Genomic DNA, 14,171 nt, shown 5'->3' with positions numbered 1-14,171 from the left:
TAAAATCATTCACAGTCCTATGCCTATGCAGAAAGGAAATTATTTTTCCATTTAAGTCCATTTAAAATGAAAGAGTATAAATGTAAATATGTAAACAGATATATAAAAATATGTAAATGTAAAACTATTATAATGATAATTCCTATGAAAGATAACTATCACATTTAAATCTATGATGTAATTTAATCCAAATGTGAACATCTTTTGAAGTAATGTGTTGTCAGATGTATGTGATAACTATAACTGTAAAAGGCGTCATATATGTTGATGACTGAGAATAGATGTAGCTTCACCATAAAACAAAACTCCAAAGCTTGTCCATATATAGATTCTGCTTAGTGTGCAAACTGCCCTCAATATAAGTGTGGACGAGAGCATGACCAGTCTCAGAGGAGACTAGAGGAGTTCCAACTTGTGGTAAGAGGCTGAAGTACTTTGCATTTGACGTTGTTGCTTATGTGAGTGAGCTAAACCAGTTGATATGACAGAAGATAAAGTCTTTAATAAGATATTATTTTAAAGTAAAATAAACATTGATATTACATTTACATCTATGACTAAATATAGTTTATGTTTAACTGAATTTCTTGGCAGGGCTGTGATTTCATCTGGTCTCAAGGAGCAGGAAGGTAGGTGGTAGCAATACATTGTGTTACTGCATGACAAATTTGGTTGAATATAAGCGGGTCTTTTGTCCAATCCATGTAGACTGCTTATTGCTTGATGTAACCATCAACAAAACCTTGAATTCAATTCTAAATTCTACAGGCAACCAGTGTAAAGAAACCAAAACTGGAATAATTCTCTCTCTCTTCTTTGTATGCGTCAAAAGTCTGGCAGCAGCATTTTGTACTAATTGAAGACGAGATAACTGACCCTGTGAGATACCTATATATACAGAATTACAGTAATCGATGCGTGATGACACAAAAGCATGAATAAGAGTCTCCAGATCCTTAAAAGAAAGAATAGATTTCAGTTTAGAAATAATTCTAAGTTGATAAAAGGCAGCCTTCACAACACTAAAAACCTGTTTATCTAAAACTAAAGCTGAATCCATTGTAACACCCAAATTCTTAACATGATCTGAAACACTTATCTTCATAGAGGCCAACCTACTTATAATTTCCTTGGAAGCAGAGGAAGGTCCAAAAATAACACACTCAGTCTTATTAGTATTAAGATGAAGAAAGTTGCTTGCCAACCAGGCTTTTATCTCACCTAAACACTGAACAAGTTCCTCAAAAGATTGAGATGCACTTGGATCTACTGGGATATATAACTGAGTATCATCTGCATATAAATGTTTATTGTTTAGGCTTGCAGTGCTATTGGATGCTAGATTTTATAAATAGGCCTGTTTACCTGGCCATAAACTCAACCTGCAAACTTGAAACACATCATGCCAACACTGTTTGTGCCACTTGTAATTTCTACTACGAAGCACATTTAACTTACTGGACCATATAAACTTACTTAATAAATACATTGATACAAATTAACTTTTCTCAACAAGCTCTAAACTGGTTCAAATCATACCTGGATTGTAGACAGCAATGTGTTAAAATGAATGGTGTGAAGTCATCGATTAAAAAAAATGCAAACTAGGTGTACCACAAGGTTCAATATTAGGTCCGTTGCTCTTCTGTTTGTATATAAATGATTTACCTTAAAGTTGCAAGGAGATTGATTGTCAAATGTATGCAGGTGACCATTTATGTAACCGCAGAAACTTCTCATATGGCTGCAGAAATGTTAACCAGGCAACTGGTCTGTATTTTCCAGTGGCTGCAGGATAACTGTTTAAAACAGTTTCAATGTTTTTTTCATTAAAGAACAAAGCACTAAATGCATTTAAAATCAAAAGTAACCAAAAGGAAAGAGAGTAAACTTAAATGTGTTATAGTCGACTAAGCTCAAGTTTGATACCCATATTAAGAAAATGTCTAAGACTATTAAGAATAATTTGAACTTTTCTTATAAGACCATGTATATCTTTTAAAGCAGCTCAAGTGTTTATTCATACTATATCATCACATATGACCTATTGTGCGATAATTTGGGGTCAAGCTTCTCAATCAGTTGTTAAGCATGTGAGGTCACTATATAAACAAACTTTAAAAGTAATGGATCAGAAACCAATGAAGTAGCATCAAATTCTTCAAAAGTATAGTTTATTAAGTTGATAATCTCTTAAAAGTTTATTTATAAAAACAGTATACAAGGCCTTGCCCCTGATATAGTCTGTCAGTTGATACAAAAACTGTAGTGTGTGTGAGATGGGGCAAAGACCAGAGGGGCAGCAAGTGGGAATTGTAGAGTTGCGGAACTACTGTGGGTCAATCCTTCTCAGCAAAAGGCTCACATTTATGGAATACCATGCCTGTTGATTTAAAGTCACAACCAAAACTTAAACCCAAAATCGTTACAGCAATGTGAACGTTGAGTGCTGGTTAGTTTACATTTTATTTCTGTATGCAGGTTGATTTACATTTTGGGGTTTATGACTGTAAAGTTGCATACGGGCTTTAGTATGACAACGTACCACCTAGTTGTTTATTTGTACATGTTTCTTGTGATGAAAGTGCTTGTTGTTTTGGTTTTGATTATGTAAAAGCCTAACCAGGGATGAGGGTTGCAAACTTGCTTTATGCCCCATGTATACTGCGTCGGTTGTCTGTGACAATGCCTAGTGTGTCCCGGTTAAATAAACTGAGAACTTGGATTTACTTAAGATTGTTCAGCACAATGTTAGTTTTGAAAGTCTCAACACATGGAACCTTCAGGGTCTCTAGAAATTCCTTTGAGAACCCAAACAGGTCCAAGAGTTGATAAAGCAAATGATTGAAGGGAGATTTGTAGCAACACCTGGGAGTCAGTTGACCCTTACATCAACATGGGAGCAACTTCAGGTTGGGTAGCGCTGCACAAAATATTCTCAGACAGTTTATTGAAAGATTAATAAATCATAGAATCAGTCTCACTTCTCCACTAGAAACCACAGTAGTGGCAGTCTTCACAGCAACATCTCTTCCTAAAGGGGGAAAGGTGGAAAGTAGTGAAACAACCCACAACTAGTAGTCACAGATTAAGCAAAATTATAGAAAGTACTCACTTTTCCTGGTGCAGCTTTGCTCACAGGAGCCAGAAGAGGGATGACACACCTCTGTACTGCAGTGGATGAAGATCTGAGAGAAGCAAAACCACCCATTACAAAAGCGTCAAGAGGCTGAGTGTAAACCTGGTAAAGTGGGTACCAATACCGTTTCCTGCAGAGGAGTGAACGAGGCCGGATCTACAAATGTGAACATCTTGACAACAAAACGCTTGTAGTGGGTTGGGAACTGAAGACCAGACGATCCAGTCACTGGAACCAGTGTAGTCAGGTAACGGTCGTCCTGGTAAGGGCATCTAAACAGTGGTATAGAAGCATTAGGGATGGCGTACAATAGACTAACTGGATAGAGATTGGCATTACACTCACCCGTCGATCTGGTGAAAAAGCTGAGGGAGGGAAACTTCAACACCCAAACACACATAGTAACTGGACCTTGGTCTCGTCATGTCCAAAAACTCAACATGGACGGGCAAAAAGAGAAGCGTTAAACTTCCCGTTTTCCAGGAAAGCTTAAGTCAAAGCATTGTAGATTAAAGTTACTTGGGAAAACAACACCACGACTTTGAGCACTTATGTACAATCTTAAGAGAACAAACTTCCCTGAACAAAAAGGTAGTCAATATTGATTTGTTATCTGTAGACGCTGGGAATTGTGCTGTTTTGGTGCTTCTGGATCCACGTTTGACACCGTGGAGATAATGCGATTTTTCTTGAGCATTCGCAGGAGTGGGATTGACAGGGTTGCTTTAAAGTGGTTCTCATCCTATCTACATGGAAGATCCTTTGCGGTGGAGCTCAGAAGCTTTGTCATCTTCATAACTTCACATTTTTCCAAGAATGCATTAAACAATTCTCAGTCCAGTTGAAGCATATTAAACTCCATGTAAACCTTGATAGTATAGGAACGAAGCAACAGAGTCATCTCGGTTAATATGCACTTCCCAGGGCACATTATACAACATCAATTTACTCCATCACATTAATGCAAAGGAGCGCAAGTAGAAAATTAAATACTTTAATAGCGTCAAAAAAACACACCTGGAGGGTCATAACGCACAGCAAGCACCAAACGGACAGAATGGCAAAGCTAACTGAACTGCCACAGTTTAGAATTAAATTTGTATTCGTGATGACCAAATCGTTAATCGTGAAGTGTTTACACTTTGTAGAGCACAGTACCGGCAGTTCAAGCATTTTCATATGATCTAATTTGTAAAAAAGTTCATTCTTCAGTACGGCTGCTGTTGTCACCGGAAAAACCTTTACCCTGCAAGCGCCAATCCGGAAGCCAGGAACAGTGTGAAAAAGGCTAATTCTTTGGCCGAGTCTCCCATTGCATTAGATCAAGTGACTCATTAAACTGAGTTAAAGCAATGTTGAAAACCCCTTTACACCATGGCATATGGTTGCCCTCTAGCTGTTGGGACATTGTTCGGTGATGGATATTGTGGTGTCTTGTGAGTTTTATTCCTTTTTTAAAATATGTAAAGCACTGGTGAAGTTTAAGTGTGCCATTTAAAACGTTAATTTGAACAAAAAGGTTGCCCCAAACAGCCACAAACTCTCCAGACAGAGACAAATTCAAGGTTTCATGGAGTTTATTAAAACAGCCATCCTCAAACAAGTTTATGACACCAGGATGACTTCACCACTAGAAACTATGGTGTGCTCACTAGAGAGGGCCTTGACATTAACATCCCTTCCTGCAAAGAGAAGACAGGTGAGGAAAGGTTTCTCTTTTTAAAAAAAAAAGAGAAATGCAAGTCACTCACTTTTCCTTGAGCAACTCTGCTCACAGGAGCCAGAAAGAGAATGGCACACTGATGTACTACAGTGGATAAAGATCTGATCAAGACAGAAACACCATTAGGATTAAGAAACTTGAAATTTGGGAGAGGTAATGGGTGGGAATGAGTACCGTTTCCTGCAGAGGAACCAGTGAGGCTGGATCTACAAATGTGAACATCTTCACAACAAAGTGCTTGTAGTGGGTTGGGAACTGAAGACCAGATGAGGCAGTCACTGGAACCAGTGTGGTCAGATAACGGTCATCCTGGTAAGGGCATCTGAAAGCGGAAGTGGCAGTTAGAAACACCCCGGACTAACTAGAGAAAATAAAAATAATTTATTCACCCATCAACCAGAAGGTCCCACTGGGGAGACTGAGTGGACTAGGGGTTGATGTCACCCAACAACGTCCCAGTATCAGGAAAATGTTGGGGTCAGTCCTCTCCATAATGCGCACCTCAACATACACAGGCTCGCAGGACTTTTGTGACAGGATAATCAGCATCACTGTAGTAGGACGTGTAGACGTCATCCCTGAGGAACACTGTGGTTTAAGCGGACTCAAGATTTGAAAGGCTTTAGGAAGACACAGGACAACACCTTACCTTCAGCACAGCCTTTGGTGACACATTGGCCATTGGCCAGTCTGAGCTCCACCCTGAGAGGTCCAGGAGCAGCTACTGGTGGAGGTGGAGGAACAGAGTTGACCTCCACAACCAGAGCTTCAACAGAAGTTCCAGAGTACCTACACTGGAAGAGAAGCCTGGACAACAGACGGTGAGCTTGGAGTGAATTTTAATCTCTGATAAATGCTACAAGTCATAGATCACTTACTCAAAGTGACTGTCCCTTGTGATGGCACCGAACGGTCCAATCCCTACTTCATATGAGGAGGTCATGCTGTTCTCATACACCACATATCCACTATCCTCCTGTGAATAGGAACAGTGTTAGCATCCAGTCCATCATAAGCAAAGCAGAACAACACCAGAAGCAGCTGCTCACCATCATGCTCGTGCCACATGCGGTCACAGGGAACTGGTATATAGCAAAAGAAGGTGTGGACTCCACAGGACCGCAAGGTGGGTCTTTTCCACCCAGTAGACGAACCGAATCCAGACTCAGTCGAGGCAGAGTAACATCTCTAGACACCACTACCACAAACTGACCATCTCTAATACACTGGACAGTGACTGGAACAAAAGTACAAGAGCAGATCAAGGCTGAGAATCTGTTTAACATGAACCGAATAAGATTGAATGCTTACCTGCTCTCCCATAGTAACACTGCTGTCCGTTAAAGCAGCAGTTGATAGCGTCACACTCAGCACCACTGATCCCAGGTTGCCCGCATTGGATTTGCTCATAACCAGCTACAGCACATTTATCAAGGGGCTCTGCCTGCGCCACTGACTTCTGAAGCTGAAACTGCTGAGGAAACCGCTGATCAGATTGCTGTTGAACTGGCTTCTGAAACCGCTGGTCAGTTTGCTGGAACATCAGAGCTTGAGATTTCTGGGGCAGATCACTCCACTGTGGAACAGCATGACAGAAACCACAAACCACCAAAATCTGAACCAAACACTGGCTTCCAGCCATTGTACATCAGCTAGTCATAAAGCAGAGATATGGCCCTTTGGTCTTTTTGTACTCTACAGATTTCAGCTAATTAATGATAGCTCCTCCCTCTTCATTAACTGTAATGATTCCCCAGACTTGCACAAGTGGGAGTTTATGTATCATTGGTTCTCAAAATTCAAGTCTTTTTTCTTGTTTTGAACATGGATATAGACACAAACTTAAGCTGAATTCAGAAAATCTTACTAACTTTACCATTTCTGTCATATAATTATTTCTGGAAGAACTAGTATGGTAGCATGCACTCCCGATTCAGCCTTGGCCTTATCCTTTGTACTACACTGCTGGAACAGAATTGACACTTTAACACTGGGGAATGAAACTGGGGGAATGAAATGCACTATACAATTAAAAGAAATTGACTTCAAGTTCAAAAGCACTCCTCAGGCAGTATTACTTTTCCAAATAATGTTGGAGTTACAGTTATTAACAGAGGACCTCAACTATATATGGTTTCAGATGGTATTGGGAAAATATCTAAATATGGCTAAACAACAATCATACCATCACAGTTACAAAAAAAAAACAAAACTTGAGTGAAGTAAATAAATTATATTTAAATGAAAATCTGTTGAAATGTAAACAAGAAAAAAAAAAAGTGGAAACAAATGCAACAGGTAAATTCTTCAACTGAAACATTCTGTTCACCAGCTTTGATTGCTTTTGGCTCTTGAAAAAGGGGTCTTTGTCCTAGCTTTATAAAACTAGTTTGGGAATTATTTAATTAAAAGTTACTACTATAATCTAAATATATTATGCAATTATTTAAATTTTCACATGGCGTATGGCAGCGGTTCCCAATCCCAGTCCTCGCACCCCCCACTCTGCATATTTTCCATGTCCCTCTTAGTTAACACCTGATTCAGATAACCAGCTCGTTAGAAGAGAGCTATGTGCATAAACTGTTCCAATTGATATGATCCCCAAAGTGTTCATTGCTCCCTACTCCCTGAACAGGGGAAATCAGTTGGAAGTTTATTTCACTTCAGAACATTCATTCATGGATTTGCGCTGCCTGCAACATCTTCACATACAGACGAAACTTACTAGAGAAGTGTGACATAATATACCACTGTAAATAAATATTTAAATTCACGTCTTGCACACTTCAATGCCTTTTGAATGGAACATACTCATTTTGAACTGGAATCGTGGCAGAATATCCAATGATGTTCACGTTGCAGGGAACATTACGGTCAATTAGAACAAACATCATAAGTGATAAGAAATATGCAGACCATGCGTGGGGGAGGGTGTGTTGGGGGAGGGTGTGTTGGGGTGAGGACTGGAAAACGCTGGTGTATGGTATTCCCAGTTTATGCTAGAAAATGCGTTACTGGGACAAGTATCACCAAATTTTGCTTTAACCCAAATATAGTGTAGTACTTGTATCCATTTTTTAAACGCTTTAGAAAAACCTTAAACAGGTTTCCATTCAAATTGAAAGTTGTACTGCTGGAGAGCTTTCAAATAGCCTCAACAGCATGGCCAAAGTGAAACTGTTCATCTGAAAAGGGGCTTGGGTAATGACTAACCCTCACTGCCCTGCTTAAAAAATAAGCAACCACAGAAATGCCAATGGTTTCCATTAAAATAAACCATTAGTTTTTTCCAATAGGATTTAACATGCCACCAATAGAGTCCATCACTAGACACCATTATGTTTCCTTTATAACCATTACATTTTCCATTTTGTTTTGGGCAGGGTTCTATTGTTTTTTTCAGCAGGGTGCACACCAGCCAGGAAGCAGGAATGGGTGTTAACACTGGCCAGAGAAAGCCATATAGCACAGAGTTGGAAAACATGTTCATAGCCTTTAAGTTCATAATGCATTGACAATTTGAGTATGCGTGTGTGTGGGGTCCTAGGTCTGCCATTGGAGCTTAACAAGCAGTTGGCCAAATTAAGTTTTGTAGATGCTCAGCTTTAGCAAGATGTCACTTTGTTGGTGAGAATGGGAGACCTTACTAAAGCAAACGGAGCACCAGTTTAGTAGAGGGTCCCTTTAAACCAGACTATAAACAGTGTTTGAGACTCAGCTAACAAAAGCCAGAGAAACAAGAATCTTGAAGTTACATGCAGTTTATTAAAATCACTGAATTCACATGACCAGAGTAACTTCTCCACTAGAAACCACCGTCTGTCCACTGAGATGGTCTTGGCATGAGTGTCTCTCCTGCAGGAGAAGTTGGTAAAAGCGTGAGGGGCATTTCAAAACACTCGTTTCATCAAGTTAAGTTACAGCAAGTACTCACTCTTCCTGGTGCAGCTTTGCTCACAGGAGCCAGAAGAGGGATGACACACCTCTGTACTGCAGTGGATGAAGATCTGAGAGGGGAAAAGAGTTAAGCCATAGAATCCATTTAAGAATTAAGTGTAATATTAAGGGTTCAGGAAGAGCTAGAGAGCATACGGTTTCCTGCAGAGGAGCTGGATCTACAAATGTGAACATCTTCACAACAAAGCGCTTGTAGTGGGTTGGGAACTGAAGACCAGATGAGCCAGTCACTGGAACCAGTGTGGTCAGATAACGGTCATCCTGGTAAGGGCATCTGAAAGGGAAAGAGGTTAGAAAGTGTCTCCCAGCAGACTAACTGGATAAAGATTGGCATTACACTCACCCATCGATCAGAAGGTCCCACTGGGGGAGACTGAGTGGACTGGGGGTTGAAGTCGCCCAACAATGTCCCAGTATCAGGAAAATGTTGGGGTCAGTCCTCTCCATAATGCGCACCTCAACATACACAGGCTCGCAGGACTTTTGTGACAGGATAATCAGCATCACTGTAGTAGGACGTGTAGGCCTCATCCCTGAGGAACACTGGGGTTTAAGCGGACTCAAGTTTGAAAGGCTTTAGGAAGACACAGGACAAGACCTTACCTTCAGCACAGCCTTTGGTGACACATTGGCCATTGGCCAGTCTGAGCTCCACCCTGAGAGGTCCAGGAGCAGCTACTGGTGGAGGTGGAGGAACAGAGTTGACCTCCACAACCAGAGCTTCAACAGAAGTTCCAGAGTACCTACACTGGAAGAGAAGCCTGGACAACAGACGGTGAGCTTGTAGCATTTATCAGAGATTAAAATTCACTCCAAGTCATAGATCACTTACTCAAAGTGACTGTCCCTTGTGATGGCACCGAGCGGTCCAATCCCTACTTCATATGAGGAGGTCATGCTGTTCTCATACACCACATATCCACTATCCTCCTGTGAATAGGAACAGTGTTAGCATCCAGTCCATCATAAGCAAAGCAGAATAACACCAGAAGCAGCTGCTCACCATCATGCTCGTGCCACATGCGGTCACAGGAACTGGTATATAGCAAAAGAAGGTGTGGACTCCACAGGACCGCAAGGTGGGTCGTTTCCACCCAGTAGACGAACCGAATCCAGACTCAGTCGAGGCAGAGTAACGTCTCTAGACACCACTACCACAAACTGACCATCTCTAATACACTGGACAGTCACTGGAACAAGGGTACAAGAGAAGGTTAATTCTGAGAATCTGTTTAACATCAACCGAATAAGACCGAGAACACTTACCTGCTCTCCCATAGTAACACTGCTGTCCATTAAAGCAGCAGTTCATTGCGTCACACTCAGCACCACTGATCCCAGGTTGTCCGCATTGGATTTGCTCATAATCAGCTACAACACATTTATCAAGGGGCTCTGCCTGCGCCACTGGCTTCTGAAGCTGAAACTGCTGAGGAAACCGCTGGTCAGTTTGCTGTTGAAATGGCTTCTGAAGCCACTGGTCAGTCTGCTGTTGAACTGGCTTCTGAAACCACTGGTCAGTCTGCTGTTGAACTGGCATTTGCTGTTGAACTAGCTTCTGAAACCGCTGGTCAGTTTGCTGTTGAACTGGCTTCTGAAGCCACTGGTCAGTCTGCTGTTGAACTGGCTTCTGAAACCACTGGTCAGTCTGCTGTTGAACTGGCTTCTGAAACCACTGGTCAGTCTGCTGTTGAACTGGCTTCTGAAACCGCTGGTCAGTCTGCTGTTGAACTGGCATTTGCTGTTGAACTGGCTTCTGAAACCGCTGGTCAGTTTGCTGTTGAACTGGCGTTTGCTGTTGAACTAGCTTCTGAAACCGCTGGTCAGTCTGCTGTTGAACTGGCTTCTGAAACCACTGGTCAGTCTGCTGTTGAACTGGCTTCTGAAGCCACTGGTCAGTTTGCTGTTGAACTGGCATTTGCTGTTGAACTGGCTTCTGAAACCGCTGGTCAGTCTGCTGTTGAACTGGCATTTGCTGTTGAACTAGCTTCTGAAACCGCTGGTCAGTTTGCTGTTGAACTGGCGTTTGCTGTTGAACTGGCTTCTGAAACCGCTGGTCAGTCTGCTGTTGAACTGGCTTGAAACCACTGGTCAGTTGCTGTTGAACTGGCTTCTGAAACCACTGGTCAGTTTGCTGTTGAACTGGCATTTGCTGTTGAACTAGCTTCTGAAACCGCTGGTCAGTTGCTGTTGAACTGGCTTCTGAAGCCGCTGGTCAGTCTGCTGTTGAACTGGCTTCTGAAGCCGCTGGTCAGTCTGCTGTTGAACTGGCTTCTGAAGCCGCTGGTCAGTCTGCTGTTGAACTGGCTTCTGAAGCCGCTGGTCAGTCTGCTGTTGAACTGGCTTCTGAAGCCGCTGGTCAGTCTGCTGTTGAACTGGCTTCTGAAGCCGCTGGTCAGTCTGCTGTTGAACTGGCTTCTGAAGCCGCTGGTCAGTCTGCTGTTGAACTGGCTTCTGAAGCCACTGGTCAGTCTGCTGTTGAACTGGCATTTGCTGTTGAACTAGCTTCTGAAACCGCTGGTCAGTTTGCTGTTGAACTAGCTTCTGAAACCGCTGGCCAGTCTGCTGTTGAACGGGCGTTTGCTGTTGAACTGGCTTCTGAAACCACTGGCCAGTCTGCTGTTGAACGGGCGTTTGCTGTTGAACTAGCTTCTGAAACCGCTGGTCAGTCTCCTGTTGAACTGGCTTCTGAAACCATTGGTCAGTTTGCTGTTGAACTGGCTTCTGAAACCACTGGTCAGTTTGCTGTTGAACTGGCATTTGCTGTTGAACTGGCTTCTGAAACCGCTGGTCAGTCTGCTGTTGAACTGGCTTCAGCCACTGGTCAGTCTGCTGTTGAACTGGCTTCGAAGCCACTGGTCAGTCTGCTGTTGAACTGGCTTCGAAGCCACTGGTCAGTTTGCTGTTTAACTGGCATTTGCTGTTGAACTAGCTTCTGAAACCGCTGGTCAGTCTCCTGTTGAACTGGCTTCTGAAACCACTGGTCAGTCTGCTGTTGAACTGGCTTCTGAAGCCACTGGTCAGTCTGCTGTTGAACTGGCGTTTGCTGTTGAACTGGCTTCTGAAACCACTGGTCAGTCTGCTGTTGAACTGGCGTTTGCTGTTGAACTGGCTTCTGAAACCACTGGTCAGTCTGCTGTTGAACTGGCGTTTGCTGTTGAACTGGCGTTTGCTGTTGAACTGGCTTCTGAAACCACTGGTCAGTCTGCTGTTGAACTGGCGTTTGCTGTTGAACTGGTTTCTGAAACTGCTGGTCAGTCTGCTGTTGAACTGGCTTCTGAAGCCACTGGTCAGTCTGCTGTTGAACTGGCTTCTGAAGCCACTGGTCAGTCTGCTGTTGAACTGGCTTCTGAAGCCACTGGTCAGTCTGCTGTTGAACTGGCTTCTGAAACCACTGGTCAGTTTGCTGTTGAACTGGCGTTTGCTGTTGAACTAGCTTCTGAAACCGCTGGTCAGTCTGCTGTTGAACTGGCTTCTGAAACCGCTGGTCAGTTTGCTGTTGAACTGGCATTTGCTGTTGAACAGGCTTCTGAAACCACTGGTCAGTTTGCTGTTGAATTGGCTTCTGAAACTGCTGGTCAGTCTGCTGTTGAACTGGCTTCTGAAACCACTGGTCAGTTTGCTGTTGAACTGGCGTTTGCTGATGAACTAGCTTCTGAAACCGCTGGTCAGTCTGCTGTGTAACTGGCGTTTGCTGTTGAACTAGCTTCTGAAACCGCTGGTCAGTCTGCTGTTGAACTGGCTTCTGAAACAACTGGTCAGTTTGCTTTTGAACTGGCATTTGCTGTTGAACTAGCTTCTGAAACCGCTGGTCAGTCTGCTGTTGAACTGGCTTCTGAAACCACTGGTCAGTTTGCTGTTGAACTGGCTTCTGAAACTGCTGGTCAGTCTGCTGGAACATCAGAGCTTGAGTGTTCTGGGGCAGATCATTCCGCTGAGGAACAGCATGACACAAAGCACAAACTGCCAAAATCTGACACAAAGCACAAACTGCCAAAATCTGACCCAAACCCCAACTTCCAGCCATTGTTCAATAGCTAGTCACAAAGTGGAGAGACTGCCCTTTGGTCTTTTTGTACTCTACAGATTTCAGCTAATTAATGATAGCTCCTCCCTCTTCATTAACTGTAATGATTCGCCAGACTTGCACAAGTGGGAGTTTATGTATCATTGGTTCTCAAAGTTCAAGTCTTCTTTCTTATTTTGAACATGGATATAGATACAAACTTAAGCTGAATTCAGGAAATCTTACTAACTTTACCATTTCTGTTATATAATTATTTATGGAAGAACTAGTATGGTAGCATGCACTCCCGATTCAGCCTTGGTCTTATCCTTTGTACTACACTGGTTGAATAGAATTGGTACTTTAACAGTGGGGAATGAAACTGGGGGAATGAAATACACTATACAATTAAAAGAACTTGACTTCACTTTCAAAAGCACTGAACTTTTGAAACTTTGGAGCTAAACTCTGCAGGACTCTGGCCCACCAGGAACAAGTTTGGTGACCCCTGATCTAGGATTTGGCTTTGTTTGCGTGTGCAGACCGATCGTTGTGTATGACATCGATTCCTTATGTTTTCGAAACTCTCTCGTGGTACTTTTAATCAAAGCAATATAGAAATCCTGCCCAGGACACGTCTGGGAAAATGGTTGGAAACAAATGCAACAGGTAAATTCTTCAACTGAAACATTCTGTGCACCAGCTTTGATTGCTTTTGGCGCTGGGGAAAAAAGGGTCTTTGTCCTAGCTTTCTAAAACCAGTTTGGAAATTCTTGAATTAAAAGTTACTACTATAATCTAAATATTTTATGTGTAAGGTTCCACCCGCCAGCCCAAACAGTGGAATCCAGCGGCCTGGTCGTAGGTTTAATGCATGTTCGGTCTTTTACTTGCGCCTCTGAATTTATCTGGATTTAGTTTCAATTTTAGTCTAGCTCCGCATTCAATCTGACTCCAATTTCAAGTGATCATTAAATTTAGGCAATATTCTTAATTAAAACTGATCACAGATATCGATTGTATATTAATTTATATATTTGATTATTCTGGAAATCCCATACTTTCAAATCTTCGCTCATTAGGGACCAGGTCTCGCACAGGATTTACACTTTGGCCGATTTTAGTGAATCCACGGACACAAACTCGTCAGTTCTGCATACTCATAACAAAAGTGTATTTTTCCTATAACCACGAGAGCTACACCGTGTTAAGCCAGTGACAGACAGAAATCCAAAGTCCCTCACGGCGTTCCCCATGGTTCATCCATTGGTGTGCAAGGAGTGAATTTATTTCCTTATAAAATTAATTCTGAGGCCAAAACTCAGGAACTCTCGCAAAGACAG

At 42.3% G+C, this 14,171-nt stretch overlaps 2 protein-coding genes and 2 pseudogenes across 2 annotated transcripts; all 4 read right to left on the bottom strand.

The window, feature by feature from the left end:
- Positions 1–2,269: 2,269 nt before the first annotated feature.
- LOC131527097 (zona pellucida sperm-binding protein 4-like) lies at positions 2,270–10,883 on the bottom strand (annotated as a pseudogene).
- Positions 4,699–6,532, bottom strand: LOC131527101 (zona pellucida sperm-binding protein 4-like; annotated as a pseudogene).
- Positions 10,884–11,012: 129 nt separating the features above from the next.
- On the bottom strand, positions 11,013–11,631 carry LOC131527100 (uncharacterized protein DDB_G0290301-like; the record flags this gene model as incomplete). Its single annotated transcript, XM_058755960.1, has 1 exon — positions 11,013–11,631. A coding segment is annotated over exon 1 (570 nt), but the record flags the coding sequence as incomplete, so codon positions are not given.
- Positions 11,632–11,715: 84 nt separating this feature from the next.
- On the bottom strand, positions 11,716–12,851 carry LOC131527098 (antigen LPMC-61-like; the record flags this gene model as incomplete). The annotated part of the gene is made up of 1 exon (XM_058755959.1): positions 11,716–12,851. A coding segment is annotated over exon 1 (1,134 nt), but the record flags the coding sequence as incomplete, so codon positions are not given.
- Between the last annotated feature and the right edge of the window lie 1,320 nt (positions 12,852–14,171).

The sequence above is a fragment of the Onychostoma macrolepis genome, chromosome 20 (assembly GCF_012432095.1).
Source record: "Onychostoma macrolepis isolate SWU-2019 chromosome 20, ASM1243209v1, whole genome shotgun sequence".
Lineage (NCBI taxonomy): Eukaryota > Metazoa > Chordata > Actinopteri > Cypriniformes > Cyprinidae > Onychostoma > Onychostoma macrolepis.
This window is presented reverse-complemented; position numbering and strand designations above follow the sequence as displayed.